We start from the raw sequence: 24,745 nt of genomic DNA, 5'->3' as shown, positions 1-24,745 counted from the left end.
ACTCAACTGGAGGTCCATTGACATTAAATAAACATCACCTCTATCAATTATAATATATTTTAACATTAAATACAACACATTTTTTACCTGTTTATAATTAGTCTTGGATTGTGTAGATCGTCCACCATAGCAATCCATAGCAATCCCTATGACGGAGATGTAATTCTAGAAATGATACGCCATTAGTATTTGCTGTCATTATTGCTGTTATAGAATGTTAATCAACACCTTCTGACCCACTTTAGAGGTGATAGAAAAATACAGAGTAATCATAATGTTTTATTGGTTCAATTTTAAAGTTTAGTTCAAAGTTTAATGGGCTATTATGCTCTTGTTTGCTTAAGAACATTATACAATACAGGAACATGACAGGGACATAGACAACACTGGTTATATAATGCACCTTTGTTAAGAACATAAGTGGATACTATATGCCCCTATATAACAGAAGAGACGTTTGCATTCATAGATATTGCACATAACTTGATAATGAAGTGCTTGTAATTCTGACTGTAAAGGAGAGAATGTTATCTGAAAAGTGCCTGGTGGTTTTGACACATATCTGAAATGGCCGCTTGAGGAAAAAAAGTTCAAATATGTGGTGGACTGAGTGTGAGGGGTCGGTAGTTGTTTCTTTTTACTTCCTGGCTCCAGAAAACAGTTTTTTAAGGGAGGACAAGTTTCTTCCTGTGAGCTATTCAGCTGAATTTGTGTTTTATCACACTTTCAATAACGTAGCTATTTACATGCACTTAAACATCGTTCTAAACCTTTTGTACATTTCATGCATGAACATTTTCTTTTTCATGCAGGGAAAAGTATGCATCTTCCGTAACCGCTGCTGTTTATCTGCAGTTTGATCTGCTACACGTAAAGCTCTTTCTATCTCTCTATCTTATCTACTGCTCTAAGTAAATATAAGAGATGACAGCTACAACAGATCGTCTTTGTCTGTTCAGCTTTGTTGGGCTGAAACATTTAACAGTGTAATATTGCATTAATAAAATGCAGAGTTTTTTTTACAGTTTCATCCTTATAACCTTCACAGAAATTCATATTAAAAGCAAATCCATTGTGGAGGAATGCAGGAACATTTAATCTTGGCAGACCAATATCTATCTATCTATGTATCTATCTATGTATCTATCTATCTATCTATCTATCTATGTATCTATCTATCTATCTATCTATCTATCTATCTATCTATCTATCTATCTATCTATCTATCTATCTATCTATCTATCTATCTCTCTCTAATATACCCTCGCGCATGCGCAATAGAGGCCAAGCGGCGCCATCAATCCACGGACTGCCGAAACGCGCGTGCGCAGACCCGATAGCTACACGTGCCAGTTGCGTGCGAACTGAAAAAATGGGGAGGACATGGGGGCGTGGTTTCTGTCGGAAACGTCATTTGATTGACAGAAGGCGGCCGAGTTTCGACGAGCCTGGGAATCGGTTCGATTTCGTGCCGAAGCCACTCGGGCGGAGTCGCGGTGATTACAGAGCGCACGGCTCGGGAGTTCGGACAATTTGTGTTAACAAAGAAAAGAAAGAAAGAAAGAAAGGCGAATTTGGACTGGGATTTTAATTTGACGCGTTATTTTGGTATTCGAAGTGGATTTTCGGTTAAACTCGAGCTTCGTGCGCGTTGGGACACAGCTATCTTTGTCGAGCTAACGCGGCTAGTTGCGGTTAGCTGCACTTTTTTTCTTACGGGAAGGAAAGGATTTTTCTCGGCCCTGCTTGGACGAGACTCCATATAAGTTCCTAAAGTAAGTTTTTCGAATTTTATTTGTATCCAGCGCACATTTATGTGGTCGGATATTCATTATTTACCTCGTTAAGCACCTTATTTGATCATTTTGACTCATTTGAATGGTGTTAATTAGCCGCTCGAGCGTTCTGGGAACAGCCTGTTCCTTTGCTCGTGCACGGACCCGAACGGCGATCCTTCAGGACACGTTTGACGTCTTATTTTTTACATTTATTACACTTATTTTTTACTTGTATATAACGCTGCTAATCTGTCCAAACTCTCGCGTCTAGGTAGCGTTAATAAAGCGCCTACACACGCTATTAGACTCGGGTTACGGAGTAGTGTATGAGTGAGCGCGTGCACCGAGCTCCCTGGATTACACAGTCGACGTTACAGCAGCGCCTCTGTTTACCATGATTTATTTATCATCTCGGACAGATTTCATTTTAAAGCAAAATATAAATGTTCTGGAAATATTTTGCATGAATTGGTAGCACGTTTACAAATGTGGGAAGCAATACAATTCTTCTATAGATCCGTATAAAGAGTTTACAGCCATGCGCTGTTTCTTAGTATTGTTCCAAAGCATACAAAGTTGCACGGTATTTCTGTTAAGTAATCCACTATCAAGGGTGTACACGCTTTTTTGCAAATCTATAAGGGGTGTACAAACTAATTCCAAACCTATAAAGGGTGCACAATCGTATTGCAAATCCCAGAAGGGTGTACAAATCTATTGCAAGACTAAAAAGGTTGAAAAACCTATTGTAAGTGTATAAGGGGTGTGCAAACTTATTGCGAGCCTATAAGGGATGCACAAACGTATGGCAAACCTATAAAGGCTGTACAAACATTGCAAATCTCAGAAGGGTGTTCAACCTTTTTTGCAAACCTATACATCGTTGTTTGCAAGTTTGTACACCCTTGCAATAAGTTAACAAAACTTTAAAAGGGTACAAACCTATTGCAAGCCTATAAAATGTGTACAACCTTATTGCAAACCTAAGAAGGATTTACAAGCATGTTGCAAACGTATGAAGGGTGTACAAACCTATTGCAAGCCGATGAAGGGTGTACAAACCTATTGCAAGCCTATGAAGGGTGTACAAACCTATTGCAAGCCTATGAAGGGTGTAAAAACCTATTGCAAGCCTATGAAGGGTGTACAAACCTATTGCAAGCCTATGAAGGGTGTACAAACCTAATGCAAGCCTATGAAGGGTGTACAAACCTAATGCAAGCCTGTGAAGGGTGTACAAACCTATTGCAAGCCTGTGAAGGGTGTACAAACACATGGAAAGCTCATGAAGGGTCTACAAAGCTTATTGCAAGCCTGTAAAGGGTGTACAAACTTATTGCAAACTTATGAAGGGTGTACAAACATATGGAAAGCTTATTGCAAGCCTGTGAATAGTGTACAAAAGTATTGCAAGCTTCTAAAGGTTTTACAAACTTATTGCAAGCCTATAAATTGTGTACAAACTTACAGCAAAGCAAAAAAAAAGTTGCGCAATCTTATTGCGAACCACATCTAGTGCACTGTATGGAGAGCAGGAAACCATTTCAGATCCTACTCCATTAACTTGCTGCTCAAAGCTTTTACTTCTGCAAAGGAAAGCACTATAGAAATGAATGGATCATTTCAGTTCACTGCTAGAGATTGGAGATTTATGTATATAAAGTAAAAACAGTTGTCATTGGGAATAATGCAGTAATGATTTAGGAGTATTAAACATAATGGAAGAGTAAACACTACAGTATTTTATTTATATATAAATATATATATGAGAGAGAGAGAGAGAGAATGGAAAATTTAATAGAATGATTTATTGCTGGATAAAAGTAGACAAACGGATAAAAATATTTTAACCTGAATGTAACATTTAATATTCTCTAATAACCCGCACAACTTTTGCACTTTTACAACGCTTCATTATCGTCTCTTATTTCGTGATCTTTTATAAGATAGGGGGTCTGTTTACAGATCTATGCAAATCAAAAGTTGCATTGTTGCATTAATTTTTTCTCCCCCTGGTGTGGATTGTGCAGTCGTATCACAGCGGATCAATCACTACACAAAACGAGAGAATAGGTTTATTCAAAGTACAGCTCCTGAGACGTGTCATACAACCTGTTCTGTTGGCCCATGGGGGATCGCCATGTTGGTGTTTCCTTTATCACCCGTATGTGTGCCGGATGTCTTGTCATATGCTTTATTAAGAAAAGAGCTCATGTGTGTTGCAGGTGGCGTTTGCGCTGGCCAAAGCTCTGGAGCAGACCTGATGGAAACAGTATGTCTAAAGCGCCATGAGGCTCCTCTAGACCACTGGAGAATCAGTTTCACATAAATAATCGGACTATTGCTGGAGGACGACTGCAGCATGGTATTGTATTGAGTCGCTAGGGTTCCAAGAGCTAGTTTTCATCACAGGGAACACCAGATCTTGGTGCTGCTCCTACAAGTGGTTTGTTAAAGTAAGTGTAAGGTTGAGGTGTAAAACCTTGCGTATTTTGAGGAATTTTGTTCTCTAAGATACAAGATGAGTGCAGAAGGATATCAGTACAGAGCACTATATGACTATAAGAAGGAGAGGGAGGAGGACATTGACCTGCACGTTGGGGACATACTCGTAGTGAGTAAAGGTGCCCTGTTAGCACTCCGTTACGATGAAGCAGCGGCCGAGAGGCCAGAGGAGATCGGCTGGCTGCCCGGGTATAATGAGATGACTCAGGAAAAGGGGGACTTCCCTGGTACCTATGTGGAGTTCATTGGGAGGAAGAAGATTTCTCCTCCGACCCCAAAGCCACGACCTCCCAGGCCTCTTCCCCTGGCACCCAGATCGGCCAAAAGCGACTCGGACTCTGAGCAAGGAGGTGAGTGATCCTGATCATCTCCTCGTCTTAAGATTTATTATAGATTTTGCATGTATGAAAGGAGTTTCCAGTGTCGGCAGGTAACCAGACAAGCTACATTTTTCTTTGTCTTTAAAAACTTTGACAGAGAGATAAAAAAAAAAAACTGGCTTGTGAAGAAACGACTGTTTATAGCCCTCAGTCACTGTGTGTGGTGCTGGGGGTTTTGATGAGGGTCAACTTCAGGGCTGTAACAGTAACTTCACTTTGTGTCTGGTTGCATCACACCACTCAATCAATGATTATTCAGAACAGCAGGTCCCCCCCACACACAACCCCCAAAATATGTTATTCCTTACGACCTGCTGTTCCAGCGTGGGACGAGTCTGCTTCAGAAGTGCATCATTTGCATAATTAATTCATGCACAAATTAGACGAAGACGCCTCTTTTTCATGTCTTTCCACTCCAGCATGTTATTTTTACTCCTGAGGTGCATGCACTTCATTCTATGATCATTTCAGAACGCCCGTTTCGCACAGAGCCTAGCTTCAAACGTAGGCTTGGATGCATTACGTGCTCTCTGCTCGTCCAGTTTAGTTCTAAAGCCATAGGTGGTTAAGGAGAGTGGTTACTGATCTGTCTGTTTAGAGCTAAATTCAATTCCCCCTTTAGCAACATGACTTTTGTTGCACGTTCAAGAACAAACAGCCTAAATGTGTGCTAAAAGAACTCAAGGGGGCTTCAGTTTTTCCACTCAACTTGAGGGACAACCAAAACGAGGGACAACCCTATGCAGTTTGGAGCAACATGACTTGTATAAAGTAACCAATCAGCAACCAGCTGTACTGCTAGCCCCACCTTCTAAATACTTTCAGTAATTCCTGGTCCCTGGATCTTCTGCAAGTCCCCTTGTACACTCTGTGGTGGCTACGCTGGCAGATGTTCGGTTCCTTAGGCTCGATCACTGATTAACAAGGTAGTATTTATTAGCAGAATGCACACAGACCTTCTCTATTCACTTGAATCAGTGGTTACTGTCTAAAAATGTTCTCTGGAGACAACAGCAGCTTCCACTCGGCCAGATTGAGCAAATTAAAGCATGCAGGTTGTTGCCGGGTGCGGTGCGTCACCGATTTTTCTTCCTCTGTCCGGCACATTAGGCTCTGATTCGAGACAAACATCGTTGCCATGGTGCCGGAATGACTGGACGTGCTCGGATTAGCACGCAAAACATTAGATTATATATGAAATGTTGCTGCACTAATCACAAGTGGTAAAACTGGTATGCCACGAGTTCTCACCTCGCTTCCTGATGCCGTGTGGCAGATTTTTCTTGTTGAAAATGTTTGGTTTGCGTGTGCTGTTCTGAGGCTTCATCAGTCAGTACCGCAAGGACCTTTTTGCACAGACCGTTTGAAATCAAATGATAATTCAACAACTGATTAGGCAACCAAAACGTGTTTTAATGAGTAATATTCAAAAGCCCAAGGCTAATACCAAGTAATGCAAGTTGTCATCTTCCTCGAATCGCACGCCGTTGTTGAGTAACAATGCAGAGCTTCACCATAGCTGACATCTTGGAGGGCTGATATATATAGTTTTTGCATTTGTACAATATAGCACTTAATGCCCTAAACCTGGTGTCTGCCTTCTAAGAGGAAGTTCAGTAGTATGAAACTGGGCGATGTGCAGATAACGTCTACCATTTTACAAAGTGTAGTTTTTCCAATAAGATAAGTTTAATTTGAATTCCGACGCAGACGTTCGAGTGGTGCTGAGAAAACCTGGCCCACCACACAGCTGCAGGTTCTTCAGGGGTCTGAAAGTCTTCTTGGGATGTGATTGTGAAATTCCTGTGAGGTCTGCCATGGGTGTCTGCATGAATCCCGGCAGTGTTGAGTGACAGCCTCAGAGCTTGGCGCGAGGGTGATTGTGGCACCGGGAGAAGAAAAGTCTCTGTGTCCGCCCGGGCAGGAGGCGGAGAGAGTGGGCTGGGCGCAGGATCTGGGGCCCGGGGTCTGGATTCTTGTTGCTTCACAGCACTTGTGATTTATTACCTGACACTGAAGGATCTGGCAGATCCTTTTGGCTCTCTTTCCCGTTTTGTCCCCTCCCTTTTTTTTTCCCTCTCCTCTTTCTCCCTTCCATCCTTTTAATGCTCTGATCCTGTAGCTGGGATTCGGCCCAGTTGGGGGAGGGAGCGAGGGAAAAGTTTGAGTAGGGGAAGAGTGGAAGGGTTGAAAGCGGGAGCCTTACTGCATTAGTAGGCTCTTGCTCCTTCCCCCTCTTCTTTTTCTCTCCTTTTTTTTTTTTTAGCCACATGGGTTTACTTCAGAGTGCAGCAGATGTGGAATTTCAGTCCGTTCCGGCTCCTGAGCTTTTAAAAACACAAATGTGCTCCTTTTTGTGTCCTCTGAAGTGAGAGGATCAGTGTGCGCCCTGCGTCACATTGGATTAGCTTTTTTTTCTTCTTCTTCTTATTCTTCCCCTCTTTACAACTGCTCCCCTTCTCGTTTTACTGTTCTTAAATGCGATCTGCAGCCGCCATTTTAGTAATTTTAGCTTTTCATTTCTATTGCCCCGTTTCTACACCAGTTTACAATTCTTAACATTCTTTATCTAGCAAAGGCACCTAAAGGAATAAATAACTAATGTGGTACTTCCAATAGTATGTTCATGAAAAAGTATAAGAAAAATATTCCTACAGCTGTGCCATTGAGTTTGTTTGTTACTGTGAATTTCAGGAGGAAGTCAAATAACTCTTAATAATCACGTTCAAATGCGCTTGGATATTTTACTGCAAAATAATCTTGTTACAGTTTTATTAAATACGACTTTACCTCATATTCCTAATAAAGATGCGAAGGGCCTTTAGGGCGTGTCTATCAAATGACTGACAGTCAGTCCTAATACAAAAAAACATTTGTGTACAGGTTGGCAACTTTTCAGTATTCATTGCTGGTAAGGGAAAAAAATATGCCCCTTGAAGAGTTTGTGTGGCTGTAAAAAAATAAATAATAAGGGCCTTGCATCTGGTGTACAAGCTATAAAAATGTATTAAATACAAAACAATGTTAGGATTTTTGATCCAATTCCTCTTTATATCACTTTGTGAATATTTTACACTTTTGCTCCAATGTTACATAACGATTTTCAACCAGGTGTTTATACGAGAATGTATGTTTTGGTCCCAGTCTTGAGCTCAAATACATTCTGATGATTTAACGCTGCATTACCAAGTAAAAACAGGTCACGTCTGGTAACCATCACACAAAAACCATAACCATTTCGTAACAATCAGCTAATTCCAACACGAGTCAGTGCCGATCGAGACATTAGATCAGCCGTGATCTCCTTTGATCTCATACATTTCTGTATTAATGGATGCACACTAAGCTCCTTTGCTGACCTACTTTCTGAATCTCACAGCTCGATTAAAAAGATGTGGTAATAATCTAAGCTACCTAGTGACAAAGCTAAGCTCATGTTCACAGGCTATGAGGAAGTGATGACTTTTTTTTTTCCCTCTATGAAATGTTTGGAATTTTTTTATAAATCCACCGTTGGTTAATTGCGTCCATGATTTCCAGCGAACAGAACAAATGTCAAAAGGATTTAAATGGTTTCCCTGGTAACGCACCGTCAATTCGACAGAGGTGCGATTTAAAGTAAGATGTAGCCTTTATTATATCTCTTTCTCAAGATGCGACGGGACTAGATATTCAGCCTGCTCAACCTTTTTCACCCCCTTAACCACACACTCTGCGAAAGATCGGTGTCGAAAGCTTCAGCTTTCATCTTGTACGTGTAGTATATCTCCATTGCACTTTGAATCCCGTGTTTGCACCGACGTGCAGCTGAAGCATTTCTCATTAATAAAGTATTATTGTGGAAAAATAAGAAAAGAGAAATTACTGGTCTGATGAAACGACAGCTATTATCTCTCACAACTGGTTTTCTTTTATAATATTTCAGGGTGACAACAGTGAGGCTGCACACCTGACAAGATTCAATACATCATCCCGTAAAGCCTTTTTTCACTAAGAAAAGCGATGACTAATCGCGTCCAGTTGGGCACGGTTTGGCTGAACTTAAGGACAAGCAGGGGGGAGGTCGAGTTGTGAAATACAATCCGATGCTGGTGACTTTACGGGAGATTGAAGACGGGGGCTGAATGTGCGTTTAACTGGAGGGCAAATAAGGGCTGCAACCTACTTCCCATTTTGTAGGTTTTTCTAACCATTTCTGCCCCAAGCAGCATTTCGATGAAGTAATATCCGAAATGTCCGACATTTATATGACTAAGCAATGACCAAGTTGAAGGTTTTTAGCCGTCTGAGTGCTGTATCGACATATAAAGGTATTAAACTTCTGCTTTTGCTGGAACAGCATGTTCATGCAGGTTTTTACGTGCTCCATATCACGCAGGAAAATTTTATTTTTTCCGCCCGTGTCCTTAAAATAGTAACCAACATGTCTCCATGCTAAGCTTTTATCTCCCTGCTTGAAGAATATTGCAGATTGGTGTGCCTCGAGGCAGAATGCATGAAGGTGCTTGATCCAGTATTTTTTTTCTTTGCTAGTTTAATCTTTATCAATGCTCCCTTTATTTCTGAGGTAAAAGCCATGGGTGTGTGCATGTGTGTTCTCGTAATTCAGTTCATAGGAGATTTTTTGCACTGAAAGCATGTTGTAAATTTAGAAAAGCAAGGAGGAAGAAAAGGAGGGTTTTCATGCATGCCATTGGACAAAACTGCAACTCTTTTCTTAGTCATGGCTGAAGCAAAGATTCCTCGTTACTCAAAAAAAAAAAAAAAAGAGGAAGAGGGGACGAGAGCGAGCGAGCCAGCAAAGGAACAGCAGACGAGTACATGTTGCATAGCTGGAGTTTGAGATAATGTTGCACTCTCCTTTTCAGGGGCCTCTTTAGCACTCGGCTGAACATCTGCTGTGTGTAACCACTCACTGAGGGAGAATTGTTACTGGGCTTCACAAAGAATGTGCACTTTCCCCTGAGCCCAGGAGTGAGCAGCTGGGGGTTCTAGGTTCCTCCTGCTTTCCCAGAGCATGGCAAAATAGATCTACACATTTAACAACATTCAATCCAGCCTCCACCCTGATCATAGGGGAGGAAAAAAAAAACCCTGACGCACACTCAGTCTGTCCTTCACAATGTTAGAAGAGCTGGCGGCTGGAGCGACAGTTGTGGTGGTAATGGTGTTGGCCAGACTGGGCAGCTTATACCCCAGTAGACAGATTTGACCTTGTTAACTAGTACAAGTGTACTTGTGTGAAGACGCACAAATCGAACCCAATAATTCCTCTTCGACTTTTAAGTTCAAACGCAACATATTTTATTTCTTTTCTTTGGTGCCCAAGTCAACGTCAAACAAGCCAACTGTTTCTACTGATAGAATTCCGTGTTACAGTGTAACACTTCATTATTTTTCATGCCCTTATTAAAACAGGAACAAGACGCAATAAAGCGCAAAGGGTGTGATGGCAGGGTTTCAGGTTTTCCATTTTCCGTAACAGCCGTGGTTTTGGGAGCTGCACTAAAACACTCGTGTTTAAGCGGTCATGTGCATGTTTAAGCGGTCATGTGCGTGAGAGCGCACACATGTGCCTTTCATTACCGACCGCCTCCAGAGATGCAGGGCTGAATTGGCAAATCTTCTTACTGGAGGCTGAGCATGTCTGATGGACAGATTAGCAACACATTGTAAAGAGGGGAGAGAGACAGACAGACAGGTAAAAGCACAAAGACAGCAAAGATTTTATGTTGGGTTTTTGTTCTTTTGGTTTTCTTTTTTCCTCACTTGGCACGGAGTTTGATGTGATGTGAAAGTGTTACAAAGCTTTGCACAGAAACACGATATTGGAGGTCGTGACAGATTCTTACAAGGTGTAACACCATGGCTTCATCCATATATGCCATATTTACTGTTCCAAACATTCTTGTCCGTAATATTTATATTTTTTGGATGACATTTTTTTTTTCTGGTTAAAAAAATAAACAAAATTTCCTGCCCCGCTATAATGTCGTAAATTAATGCATTGTGTAGTTTCCTTTTTGTTTCCCTTAAAAGCTTCATATGCGAGTGCTCTCACACACCGTCAGGAATTACTAAAATCTTGTTCATCGCGTTTCACAGAATCTCCGTCCCACTGCACACCTTCAGTCTAAACCAGGTGTTCTATGTCTTTCTGGAAAGCCACCTTCTGCTCCTGTCATAGTCCTTTTAACTCCTTGTCATTTATTAAAAAAACAAAACAAAAAAAACTCTGCCAGCTTTTAAAGCAGTTGACTCTTGAAATAGACTCATTTTTCCCCATCTTATTGTTTGAGCCATGACTCAGCGCAAGAAGAGCGTGTGCTGTTATTTTCATTAGGTGATGAAACAGTTACAGTAACACCATGCTTTATAACTATTTATATATTTGTCATTATGGCAAAGCCTGTAACTCGATTAGAGCCCCTAATTTACTTCTCAGCCGGACTATGTTTAGTCCAGCCAGACGGTCTGATCCAGGCGACACGCAGCGTCTGCTTAAAGCCGCAACTTCTCAAAATGCCGCGATCCTCTCCTTTAGCCTTGTGGGACTGAAACGGGAGAGCCGCCTCAGGCTTGTGTCGACTCGCTCTCGAGGCCCCCACTTATTCCGCCTCTGTTACCCTGGTAACCAAAATGAGCAGCTACTCCTATTGGCAGAGTGAAACGGAGCTCACGTGTTGTTGCCCAGGCACTTTTTTCTTCTTCACTTAAGAAGACGAGCCCCATTTTCTTCAGAGTTTTTACAAACCAGGTGTTTTAAATGGTATTAAAATGGTTAAATCCTGTTTACAGAAGTGCTGACAGGAAGTTGTACTAAGGATTTATAAGAATTGTTCGGCTCAGACAAAGGCAATATCGACCGAGTTGATATGGGTGATTGCATGTTTTCATCACATCTGTGATTGGTGGGTGGTTTTTGAATGGACCATAGGGTTAAAAAGTCAGCTTTAGAATGCTGAACCAAATTTCTGCAATGGGGATAGTTTGAGCGCTTCAATGTAATTAAAACACTAGTAGTAAAAATGAACTAGCTCCCAGTCACGTATGTAGCAAGAGAGGGTTGTACATGTAAAAGTGTTTAGTGGTTGCAGTCATTTCTCTGACTTTTATCCATCACCTTAGTTGCTGTGACCGCTGGTCCAGGAAGTAGTGCTTCGGGGAATGGATGCGCTGAAACATTCACCAATTTTTATGGCTGTCATTTAATCTGAGCGGCATGAGAGACCGCGCTATCGGGTCACCTCTAGTTTCTAGGAAGCAACACAATCTCCCATCCTTAGCTTGGTCCTTTAGAGCCACACCTCTCACAGGCTGCGTTTCAGTGTATAGTATAACTGAAATATAGCTCCAGTATAAACATTAGATTATAAACAGTACACAAGACAAGCTTGTGTTCGGACTTTGTCTCCAGTTTTTTTTCCCTCCTCCAAATCACAACATGGTAATGAAAAGTGCAGCTTTGTAAAGATTAACACACAGTTGGGGCATTTTCAGCAGGGCAGAGGGGGTAAAATTAGCTTGGGTTTGTGTGAATCTGACTTCTGAGAACCAGCTGGCTGCTCTGTAACAGTGGATAAAGTATCACCTGGGTTAAAGGTTACACCTCAGATGGAGTTCAGGAACATCACCGCTGCACTTCTTAGAAAATGCACAGCCTGTAAGCCCAACTATGAGCTGAAATTGGCCTGAACTGTTAGTTCAGGGTTGGGGGGGTCGATGGACGGCCGGTCTGGGCTGAGGAATGAAATGTTCTTAACAGGATGAATTTGATGAGTCAAAGGATTTTGTTGGTTTTTAGGCCAACTCGGGGGGATGTTGATTCACTGAATTGTGCAATCCAACTTTGAGCAGTCTAATAATAAAAACACAGACAGACGTTAGCAATAGTGCTGCACAATACATACGGATTTGATAACTCATGGAAATTGTTGCTTCTAGTAAAGTAACTAGATGTAATTGATGCAAGTTACCTTTGTGTGATTTCACACACTCATATTTTGTTAATAAAATAAGGTATATCGTATAGGCATAATAGAGCCATTAGAGGACACGATGTTCAATAGAATGCAAGAAAAAACAGCCTACTTGTCTTTCAGTTCTATCTTGAATCAGTCTGACCGAGCTCTCATTCACTGCTCTTTCTGTGTTCCTGTGATTAAAGTATTGGCACCCATGGCACCACCGGCTTTATTGCCGAACAACCAACCTGCTGTGTCTCATGCTCAATAGGAGTCCTATAAGTTCTCGAGCGAACACAAAACGTGTATCGAACGTGCAAATTCCAGGCCAAGTATTAGTAATAGGTGGTTACACAAGAAAGATGAGTTCCTGCCCACTTACTGAAAAAAGAAAAAGAAAAAAAAGGGTCCAAATATAGAATGAACTGTAAAGGGGGTCCATTCATAAGCACCTGCATTTCACTACACCGCCTTTAACACAGTAAACAGTCGAGCCTTTTAGAAACTTTGGCTTTCTGAAACAGCAGCCTTCAAAATCCAAATAAAGCTGCCCACTGGCCCCACAGGCCTTTTAAGTGTGCACCTGTGCTGCGGGATCTGAGGCTCTCGTCCCTCCAGCAGTCTGCCTGTTCGCCAGTTTGTTTAGCTTCCCCAGCCACCTTCAGTCTTCACTTAATCACACCCTTTCACTCGCCGCTCACTTTCACATCAAACACTTTTGTCGCCACGTCACAGTCGCACTAAAAAGCTGCACCATGCTATCTTTCTTTAAACCCCAAAAAACGGTGCAAAATGTTTGTTTGGGCAAAATGCTCGAGCTGACCTTGGTGTGAAATAAAAAAATTATAGAAGGTAAATAAATGGCAGAGTTGTCAAAAGACCAAGGCTTTATTTTTATTTTTTTTAGCCGGTGTATTTTAATAGCTTTTGTGCTGTTCTTTTTCTACAGGTCCAAGCACTTTGCCGGATCTGACCGAGCAGTTCGCACTTCCAGACATGGCCCCGCCCATGCTGCTCAAACTGCTGGAGGCCATCGAGAGGAAAGGTGAGCAGTGTATTACCAAAAAACAAAGTGTAGTGGTTGGTTAGTTAGGTTTTTTTACAGAAACATTTCGTATATGCCGTAACAATCAGTTTCTGACTGGCATGTTTTCTTTTTTTGGCAGGTCTGGACAACCCCAATCTCTACAGAAACTTCACTGCTGGAGGTGGCCTCGATGTACGGCAGTGTTTCGACCCCGGTGAGTTTAATTTTTTTTCCTCCGTCACCCAGTGCCTTTTCTCTATAGCATATAGAGAATGATTAAATTGCGTGTGTTTTGATTTAGACGGCCAGCCCATGGACATGGAGCAGCTCGACCTGCAGATGCTGTGCGATTGTCTGAGACGATACCTGCTGGATTTGCCTCAGCCGGTGATTCACTCTGCAATCTCTACTGAGATGGTACACATTGCTCAAGGTGAGAAAGAGGTTGGAGAATGAGAATTTTGAACGGGTGAATGCATGAACCAGCTTGTCCTTAGTGCTGTGTGACGGCCTATAAACAAAAAAAGAATCGGCCTTTTGAGACCAATGGTCTTCCACACCAGTGATGATGTAATGATGATACCACACGGTGGTGCTATTGTTTTGAATTCGTTCGATTGTTCATTTGTTGCGTCAATGCTGCTTTTGTTTGCACCGAAGCCAGTAGAAATGCCATGTATTTTGTCACACTTTTTTTTTTTTTTGGTAAATATTTCAAATTGAAAAAAAAATGTTCCTCTGGTTTAAAATTGATCAAATGTGGTTGAGCTTATATCGGCGTTTTTCTGTTATTAAACAGGTCACTCGGAAATTATTAAACAGACTTTTTTTTTTTTTTTTAAGAAAGTAAAAAAACGCAGGCAGTGTGTGCCATTTTCTTAATGCTTTGCTTGCTGATTTCAGCCAGCTATACAGTCACATTGCTCAGAGCAGGATATCTGTGGTTAATCAGACCTAAAGAAAGCTGCCAACTTATCTGCAGTATCGGTCTCGACAGCCAATCAGCAGGCAGTGTACATTTCTCTGCTCTGTCATTGTCACACATGTGGTTTTGGAGCTGCCTGAGCAAAATTTTCCACCTGACTGATGAAAGTTCTTCTTTTTTTTTTTTCCTTCCCCCTCTTTCTTTTAATACCATCCCCTCAGTCTTCTATTTTTGTACACTTAACTCACACTTAATGGTGAGACATTTTAATAAATTAATTACAATTTGGAGGGCAGTGATCTTTCTTGGGTACTTCAGTGATGGGTTTTTATTATACACCCTTTTTTTTTGCCTTGCTTTTAAACCATTTTCCATCCAACATGATAAGAACTAGTTGTAATTTCCATTAAGGTTGTCTGAGTGAGTTTCACTGTTCAAGTGCGGTGCAAATTTTCATAATATTTGCATACGCAAAGGCAAAGAAAGTCACATTTCAATGTTTAGAATTCTGTCTTCTACTTTATCTTGTTTACCTTTTTTTTTAATAATTCTACAATTGAAATAATTGTATTTTTTTTCTGTTAAATTGTGTAAACAAAGTTGTGTGTAACTTGTCAGTCTTTTTCTTTGGCTACCCGAGCTCTGCAGTATTAATATGCTACAGAATACGATGTAGGATTGAAATTTGGTTAAGGATTTGGTCTGTTGCATGGATCATTCCTCTCCTCTGGGGGGGGGAAGTCACATTAAATAATCCTTGGATGTTAACTTTGCAGAGGTTCAGGCCATGGAGGATTGTGCAGAACACTTGCGGAGGGTTGCTGGTTCCTCAATTTTGCCAACACAGTACTGGCTGACGTTGCAGTGCCTGCTGAGGCACCTCGCCCGTGTGTGCCAGGCTTCGGCCGCCAACCTGCTGAACGCTCGCGCCCTTGCCGAAATCTTCAGCCCTGTCCTATTCCGGCAGCAGGCAACCAGGTGCATATACACACACACACACACACACACACACACACACACGCTCCCACTTGCAATATGGTAAATCTGCAGTTTAAATGTTATTAGTGTAATAGTCCTCCATCTTCACACAGTTTAGCTGTATTTGTGAAAATCTAGTCTAGGTGTCGTGAATCGTGTGTCATGTACACACAAATGAGATCATCTGCAGTCTCACAATTCACTCCACATTATACCTCTTTTTTTTTAAAAAAAACTTGTTTTTAGACTTTTCATATCACTTTGTTTGCATCTTCTGCACAAGTAAGAGATGATCAGTGAAGCCAAAGCAGTTGTAACTCCATGGTAAAATGCTGATTTTTGACCGATCTGCTTTCATTCCTCTCTTCCAGCTGTGAGCCCAGTCCTGAGTTGCACATTAGGATTGTTGAAGTGCTGGTGACCAGTGAATGGAGCAGCAACCAGGCAGCTCCAGGTAACGCATGCTTTCTTTATGTACTCCAGAAACCTGTTTTCACTGTAATGGCTGCTGACTGCAGTGGGTTTAATACCACGTTAAACGAAGGCATAAGTGGAAAAGAGCTAGGGAGCAGTTTTATGGGCTGTCATTAACTGACCAGTATGGAGACAGTGGATGGGAACAACAGACCAGAGGCTAGAGATGGCTATTATTAGCATGTCTACTGCGGTAAATGTAAAGGCCATAGAGCAGCTGGAGCGTCTATAGCACAAAGCACACACAGCTTTGACATGCAGACTTCCACTTTTCTTACAAACTGACGATTTGAGTGTTCAGATCAAGACCAGAGCAAGTTCACATTCTGATGTGTCAACTTTGTTCTCACAACTCCTTTAGCCACATCATAAAGGAACTGAATTGTGATTTCTGCTATTGCAAGCAAAGTTTTTTTTTTTTCTTCTTTTTTAACTGAGTTTGAGACAGTAGTCCATAGAGAGATCTCTAATGGGTGTGTACTACTTTTGCCTTGAATGTTTTAGTAGCTTTACTACCTGTTGGTTCTATTTATACATTCTTCACTTCTCAGTTGTGGGTAATTCTGCGCTGTCCAGTTAGTTCTATGTTGAACACTTCCAGCTGGAACCTGGAGCCATTCTGCAATTTTCCACAAAGTTCCTTGTCTCTATGAACGACTTGCTGCTGGTCTGGAACCAAGAATCGGTGTGATTTTATCATTATGACAAGATATATTTTTTACTGTGATTAAAATGGATGTGAAGATTGTAGGACATTTTGCTTATTCCTTTGGAAAATGATCAATTAAATCTTGCATCTCTGAGTGGGTGGTCCGAACAAGAATTTCTGCTGACACCTTGATGGAAATGTTCATTGTTGCATATCGGCCTAGGTCTCTCTTTTCACTGTCTGTGTTAACTTGTCTGTACTTGTTTTCTGCACAAGCAGTTGTGGTGACTGTAGTTATGCACTGTAACGGGCATGAGGGTGCATGCGTTTTTTGTACGCGTGTTTGTCTGGTCATGTATGTGCTTGTACGTTTCTGTCTGCTCCCAGTTACAGGCTATTTTAAGCTGGTGGCTGTGGTCCCACTTAGATTTGGTTGGCTGAAAGCGCTGTCTGCTCGGTGATACACTCCTTAACTTTCAAGGAGCGACTCTTTCCTACACGTACATATCGTCTCAAAAATACACTCGCTTTCTAGGGCTTCGGTCCACCCTCCGACACCCCTCCTTTCTGCGCCGAATGGTCCTTCCAAAACACAAAGTGCTCGGCTCAGCAAATATTTGATCCTGAGCGAGTTAATCATAAGACTGGAGCCTGCGAGCCAGCACAGTGGTGAGAGAAGGCTTTCCGAGAGGGCCAGGGCCGGTCGTCCTAGCAATCATTAACCAGCAAACTCGGGCCAGTCTTCTCTATCTAGCTTTTTTTTTTTTTTTTTGCACAGTTGTTAGCACTAGAGCTCAAGGACTGCTGCACCTTGCCTCCGAGCACTTGCCTGGATTTTTTAAATTTTTTTATTTAACCAGTCTTGTTTAATTGCTATACAAAGGATTCTGGTTGATAAATCCAAGGAATGAGACTCGACACGAGGGCTTTGGACTTGGAGCAGTTGAACTCCGCAGTTCGATCAGGACACCTTAATCTTTGTGAACATCTCGAGAACATGCACAATTTACAAAGCAAGTATTTTGTTTAAAGACTTTAATGTAAAGCGTTTGGTCATGGCAGTAAAGGTGTAAATTGCCGGTTTGACAAAAAGGTGTGAATTCCAGCTTGGTGTTAGAGGTTAGACTGGTTTCGGCATGGCAGCCAGAGCAGGTTCTTTGCTCTGATGTTCGGTTTCTCATCCAGCAAAGAATAATTCATTCTGTGCGTTTAAATGTCTTTATCACAGATGTTTGATAAGTACAGGGCAAAAAGTTCAGAGTATGTGTCGGGGGGGGAAGCCGGTTAACCGGTCTGATTTGTCCCGGCTTTTGCCTTGACACGTCTGAGCATATGCGTAGAAGGTGACACTCGACTCACCAACTCAACAGTTGCTTTAATCTTTAATATTGAGTTGCAGCGTGGTTAATTTGTAGACGCTTTTGTATTCGGTTTAAGGTGAATTCCCCCGAAAATTTTTATTCCGTATTTGAGGGTTCACAGCTTCTCTTGACCCATTAGAGTGTATAATGGGGACGATAGGCCACGTTCCTGTGGCTTCTTTTAGCCCTTCTAAGAAGTGTGGCTATTTGAGGTGCCTCCTCACACTTTAGCCAGATGGATTTTCCCCACTGTGCAGTTTGTGTCTGGGGATTACAAGCGGCATTTGCGAGCTTTTGCCTGCCTGTGACCCGGCCATGTGTTTGACGTAGCAGCTGCCTACGTGCCTCTGCAGCAGCAATCAGAAGCGCGCAGCCTTTGTCTGCCTGCCAGCACAGGAACTGCTCTCAGCCACTCATTCGCTGAGAGGAGGAGCTTAGGAGACCTGTAACAGGCAGACAGAGTGAGGGGAGTAAACGAAGAGAACGATGTAGCACATCCTCTTTTCATTTGAGAGATGCTGCGTTGTCTTGCACTTCACTTCTGACAGCTTTATCAGTCTGTATCAGAAGCTTGGAGAACCAGTCTACCAGAGAACCTGAAGTGGATATTACTGAATGACACAGCAACAGTTTTTCTTTTCTTTGTTCCTAATGGAAACTAAGTGCTCCATGGCGTTATTTTGTTAAGGGGAATTCGCGATAATCTGTGCAGACGATGATGCAGGAGCGGTTAGCAACAGTCTTGCAGCGCCATTGGTTATGGTAAGTGATGTAATGGCTTGAGTACTGGACGAGCCTACTCATACATGCTATTGAAAAAAAAATACAAGTGAAGAAATAATTCTTAGAAATATTAAATTGTGGATGTCATTGCGCCATTAGGTGCTTAAGTCCATATCCATTCTGTTGGACCGGATCTCTGCATTATACTTGAAATAGATTTTCTGGGTACTTGGTGGTACATGTTGGGACACGTTGTACCTTTGTCACTCGCAGCTAATCCTGTACTTCTGCTGCTTATATGTCCGTGAGGGCAAGTCAATTTTCCGATTGCGCAAGAAGAATCTCTTATCTACTTTGTAGGCTTTTGCGCATGATAAAGAAAAAAGAATTTTGTGCTATGTAGGTGCTTCGGATGCGCCGGGTCTAGCGCTACCCGGACAACTTGTGCTTAAGTGAACAAAGGAGAGCGAGAGTGGGTAGATGATTTGGGGGGGGATTGGGGGGCTAGGACGGATAAAAATAGCCCTTTGCTGGAGCTCTGCCTCATGCTCCACAGAGACCACACAGCCCCCACAGCTCGCAGTCACTCAGCCCAGCAGCCAATGAGCTGCAGCGTTTTCCTGTTACCAATGATGTAACATGTTCTCAATGGCTGGGGAAAGAGAGCAGAGTCTCAGCAGACCATGCACGCTGCAGCCCGTATATGCAGCATATTGGTGTCCTATTTGTAGATAATTATGGTTGTGACGTGGTTTCTTTTTTTTAATTTATTTATTTTTTATTATAATTTTTTATTTATTTATTTTATATGGAGCAGAAATTGTCATTTTGCACTAAAGCACTGTGTAATCTGCTTTGCATATTCAGATTTAGTTTTATTATATGCATTGTTTTTATCCATATTAGTTATCCCTTAGTCATGACGAGCCTCCTTGTATTGTGCTAGCAAGCTTTACGTCCTCTGTTTACATGTGGAGGCAGTAAAACCCTTTTCTATCCGAATCTATAGGCTCCTTAATCCATTCAGATTTCTCTGGACATGTCCAGACGTGTACACTGAGCCTTGTCCAAGTGTGTTTCGTATGTAAATGACCTTGAATGGAGCTGGGTCATTTGCATGTAAATCGCTGGCACCTATATAAACCTTCATGTCTTTTCTCCTCTCTCAACAGCACTACCTCCAAAACCACCCAAACCAATCCCTGTCACTAACAACGGTATGAACAACAATATGGCTCTACAGGATGCCGAATGGTACTGGGGGGACATTTCAAGGCAAGCGCTTTTTTTCTTTCTTTCAGTTATCGTACTACTTTTACACTCCGTGCACAGGAAGTGAAAATAGTGTTACATTTCCTTTCAGAATCTAAACCATTTTCTCCTTTTCTTGTAGGGAGGAGGTCAACGAGAAGTTAAGAGATACAGCTGATGGAACATTTTTGGTTCGTGACGCCTCCACCAAAATGCACGGAGACTACACCCTCACACTGAGGTAATTCTTCTTCTCTTTGTTTATTTGCATGCCAGTTTTATATAGCTTGTAGCTTTTTATATCAATGGGCATCACTGTAATTTCTCGTTCATTTGGTTTACAGGAAAGGCGGTAACAACAAGCTGATCAAAATCTTCCATCGCGATGGGAAGTACGGTTTCTCAGACCCTTTGACTTTTAACTCTGTGGTTGAGCTGATCAATCATTATCGGCACGAATCCCTCGCCCAATACAACCCCAAACTAGATGTGAAGCTGCTGTATCCTGTGTCCAAGCACCAACAGGTAATTCTTAATCCAATCGCATGAAAGACGCAAACGGCAGAAGGAACTGGTGTGTTGTGTTTATATCAAATCATCTCTCATCTTTGGGGAATTTTATTTTATTTTTTTACAGGATCAAGTTGTGAAAGAGGACAACATCGAAGCCGTGGGCAAGAAGTTGCAAGAATACCACCTGCAATTTCAAGAGAAAAACCGGGAGTACGACAGACTGTATGAGGAGTACACCAGAACGTCACAGGAGATCCAGATGAAAAGAACCGCCATCGAAGCTTTTAATGAGACCATCAAGATCTTTGAGGAGCAATGCCAGACGCAAGAGCGGTACAGCAAAGAGTACATCGAGAAGTTTAGGAGAGAAGGCAACGACAAGGAGATCCAGAGGTGAGGCCGAAACTTTGCAAACTCCGGTTAAATCAAACAAGCCGAGTTAGTTGTGGAATTTTAAATGGTTTTCATTTTTCTGTAGGATAATGGTGAACTACGAGAAGCTGAAGTCCCGCATCAGTGAGATCGTGGACAGCAAGCGGCGTTTAGAGGAAGACCTGAAGAAGCAGGCGGCTGATTACAGGGAGATCGACAAGAGGATGAACAGCATCAAGCCTGATCTCATCCAGCTCAGGAAGACCAGGGATCAGTACCTCATGTGAGTGCCTCGTCCACTCTCGTATCCTGCACAGGAGTTTAAAGGGTCTCCTAAGCAGTTTTTTAACATATTTCCTTGTTCTGAACTTAAGGTGGTTGACACAGAAGGGCGTCAGGCAGAAGAAGCTGAACGAATGGCTGGGAATCAAAAACGAGAACCAGGAAGAGTGAGTATCCTCTAATGCACGCTACAATGTGATCACACGTTCGGATTCTGCACAGAATCGCGTCTTTTAACACCTGCTAATTATGTCCATACACCAGTCAATACTCGATTGGGGACGACGACGAGGACTTGCCGCACCACGACGAGCGCTCCTGGAAACTCGGGAACATTAATCGGCTCCAAGCCGAAGCTCTTCTACGTGGCAAAGAGACGGAACATTCCTGGTTCGAGACAGCAGCAAATCAGGCTGCTACGCCTGCAGTGTTGTGTACGTAGAGTTTTAATGCTTCCAAAAAACGTTGCTATCTGTGTTTGTCGCAAAGAGTGAAAAAGATAAAAAAAAAAAAAAAGGTTAAATATTTTATTTGAATTATACTAGCACACTAAGCTAGCTATGTTACTAAAGATCGCATTGCAGTTGTTATGGTAACGGTCAGTTTTCGCTGGTTTGTCAAGTGAATGACTCATAACGTGTTAGTTTGCTTGAGAATAATGAGCCAGGAGTGTATAAAGAAATATTAAAGATGTGTTCCCAATTTGCATATTTATGAATATTCATATATTATATAAGTTTAGTGATACTCTGCTTGAAAATGTGTGTTTTTTTTTTTTGATATAGGTTTTAAATTTCAAACTTGATGGTCTCAAAAAGTCATAAATTTGACCTTCTGAAACCTGCAGAAAAACGTGAAACTTTATTTAAAAAAATTCCCAGTAGAATAATAGTGTATGTTTTGTTTTTCCCGCAGTGTGGACGGAGAGGTCAAGCACTGTGTCATCAACAAAACTCCCACAGGCTTTGGTTTCGCCGAACCTTACAACCTGTACGGCTCACTGAAGGAACTGGTTTTGCACTACCAGCACACATCCCTCGTTCAGCACAACGACTCTCTAAACGTCACGTTAGCATACCCGGTTTACGCACACCCGCGGCGATGAGAACCCTGTGATCACGCGCTTTGTCTGGACTTCAAAGCTCACTATTGGAGCTCAGAAGGAGGGAGGACGAGACAAAAAAAAGGCCTCAGCTCCTGCAGCGAAGCCTCCACTTTGGATTCAGGATGGAGGGTTGTTTTTTTTTTCGTTGCTAAACCCCAAAAGCAGAGATTTCAGCCAAGATCTCGAGGAGTCGTATCGTTTTCCTCGCGGTCAAGCGGAAACTGCTGAACTTTGATCTCTCTCCCAAAATGGAGGACGATGGAGGCCTTTCTCAAAATGGTGCTTGTTCATTTCAAAGCTTTACCCACTGTTTGAATGTGGAACGCTCACGACGATGACCTCTGGAGAGCAACTTTTATTTTTACATACTACTCGGAGAGAGGTGTGGGGGTGTGTGTGTGCGTGCGTGCGCGTGTGTAAGTGATGTGACCAAAACTCACAGTATCTAAAAGCTATTCGTCATTGGCGTGTTCAGGGTGACGATGTGAACAGACCATGGAATCAGCTGATCAATGTAGCAAGATGGCACTTTCAAAAACAGTATATTTTGGTTTTTTTTGTTTTTTGTTGTTTTTTCCAAACAAAGGACTGTGAACAAGCAAACAATTTGAACATCTCATTTCAAATGAGCATGAACAGAGGACAGGGACAGGATGTGTGGCATTTTATTCTGCGAGCATTACAGTGACTGCTTCTGCCTTTTATGGACGAGCGAGGCACGCAAAAGAACCTAAAAACAAATTCATTTTTGTACATACAGACTTAAAGAAAAAAAAAAAGGAAAAAAAAAACGTGATTGAAACCATGTTGTACCAAAAACTGCCCTCAGTTCCTTCTCAGTTGTATTCAAATGTGCTATGCAAATTCTTTTTCTCCTTTTCTTCTCTACAGAGTTGTGATTTTATTTTACATGTTGCTACCCATAATATAATTTTCCTTCTTTTTTTTTGTTTTTTTTGTTTGTTTACAGCTTTTTTTTTTTTTTTTTTTTAAACGTAGTATATGAGTATTTTAAGTGTTAAAACCAAGAGATGGCTTCACTTTTTACAAAAGATTAATGATAAAATACTTTATTACAAAATTTCTTTATCAGCAGCTGGTTAGTTTAATCAGATGAGTATTTTATTAGTCTTTTTCAATGAGCTTTTTATTTTTTTGGTTTGTTTCTCCCCTCCCACTAGGCAGAGCCTGGAGGACGTTAGTGCTGCTTTTTGTCAATAGTACAATAAATCACCGATCATTTTCATTCGTTGCGATGTTTTTGAAGCCGTTCGATTTGGGGAAACGAGTTCCCGTCTGAGAATCCCGTCGCTTTAGTTTCTTTTGAAATGAATTTTCAGTAAATGGAGACGGGGGGGCAATTTTTTTTTTTCCAGATAAATGAAGAACAGCTGTTTATTCCTTTTTCCAGATCGTTTTTCTGTATCAGAAAAACTCACTAGTGTTTACATGACCGAGTCAGAATCTATATTTTGACTCGTGTCCCTCGTATACTGCTCTGCTTTTCCCTCAAAGCTGATCAACTGTAGTTCTTCCATTTACAGGAAAATCAACTCAGCGCCTTTTTTCTTTCTTTCTTTTCTAACTGCCAGCTCAATGGCTCCATTTTGTCATTTGCTGTCCTAATGTCCTCATCAGAGATTACAGTATTCTAAGCTTTATGACTGGTGACGTCTTTGGCATAGAGGATTGCCTCCAGCTCGACTCGTGTCTATATTGCAGTTATGCATCCGATGATATTTTGCATAAATAAAACATTGTGAACCAACGTTGCTTAAGTGTTGGTGCTTTTATTTCTTGATGTTATCGATCACTTTCATTAAAGGAAGGCACAAAAATGGTTGAAATTATTGTACATTTGTCAGCATTTCACTGATTTTATTTGAGAGGAAAAACTCACATTTAAAAACTCGACTGTTGCCATTAAAAAAAAAAAACACAAAGCAGGCATTTCAGCACTAGTGCTGAAAGTCTGGGGTTCCTTAAAACATTGTGCTCTTTTAGCACTACACAGGAAGTTCAGAGTGAGAGTGAGACACGGTGCGTCTTCCAGCACTCGTCTTTTTTGCTTTGGTATTTTTTGGGGAACTCCAAGTTCACAAGGCTCATCTTGAACTCCCTGTAATTTTTCTGAAAGAGAAGAAATTTCCCCCGGTTTAACATTAAAACATTTTTTTAAATATTACTCAGTTTTAACCCGGGTTAGGGTTCAAACTAATCCTAACCTTAGATCTGCAGCTCCTTTCACAGCGGTAAAGTTTCCTCTAACAACATTCTTGCCATTTTATTAACATCTGCATAACCATTGAATCAGTCAAGGATTTGCTTCCAGATTAAGAAAGAAAGTCTGTTGCAGCTGCGTTTCTTTCGGCAGCCTGCTGAACCCTGTACCGATGGAGAAAAGTTTGAGGTTATGCAAATTCAGCGGTATGGTATGATGGCACGCTATTGATGTCAC

General features: G+C 41.6%; 1 protein-coding gene across 1 annotated transcript; it reads left to right on the top strand.

Annotated features, from left to right (window-relative positions):
- Positions 1-1,445: 1,445 nt before the first annotated feature.
- On the top strand, positions 1,446-24,055 carry pik3r1 (phosphoinositide-3-kinase, regulatory subunit 1 (alpha)). The gene is given in 16 exon segments (XM_046839112.1): positions 1,446-1,775; positions 4,004-4,633; positions 13,577-13,672; positions 13,794-13,868; positions 13,956-14,087; positions 15,356-15,557; positions 15,929-16,011; positions 19,937-20,039; positions 20,158-20,256; positions 20,360-20,540; positions 20,653-20,921; positions 21,007-21,183; positions 21,275-21,349; positions 21,447-21,553; positions 21,556-21,616; positions 22,098-24,055. Coding segments are annotated over 15 exon segments (2,184 nt in total). The 5' UTR covers positions 1,446-1,775; positions 4,004-4,299; the 3' UTR covers positions 22,288-24,055.
- The last annotated feature ends 690 nt before the right edge of the window (positions 24,056-24,745 follow it).

This window comes from Silurus meridionalis, chromosome 25 (genome assembly GCF_014805685.1).
Source record: "Silurus meridionalis isolate SWU-2019-XX chromosome 25, ASM1480568v1, whole genome shotgun sequence".
In the NCBI taxonomy this organism is placed as follows: Eukaryota; Metazoa; Chordata; class Actinopteri; order Siluriformes; family Siluridae; genus Silurus; species Silurus meridionalis.
This window is presented reverse-complemented; position numbering and strand designations above follow the sequence as displayed.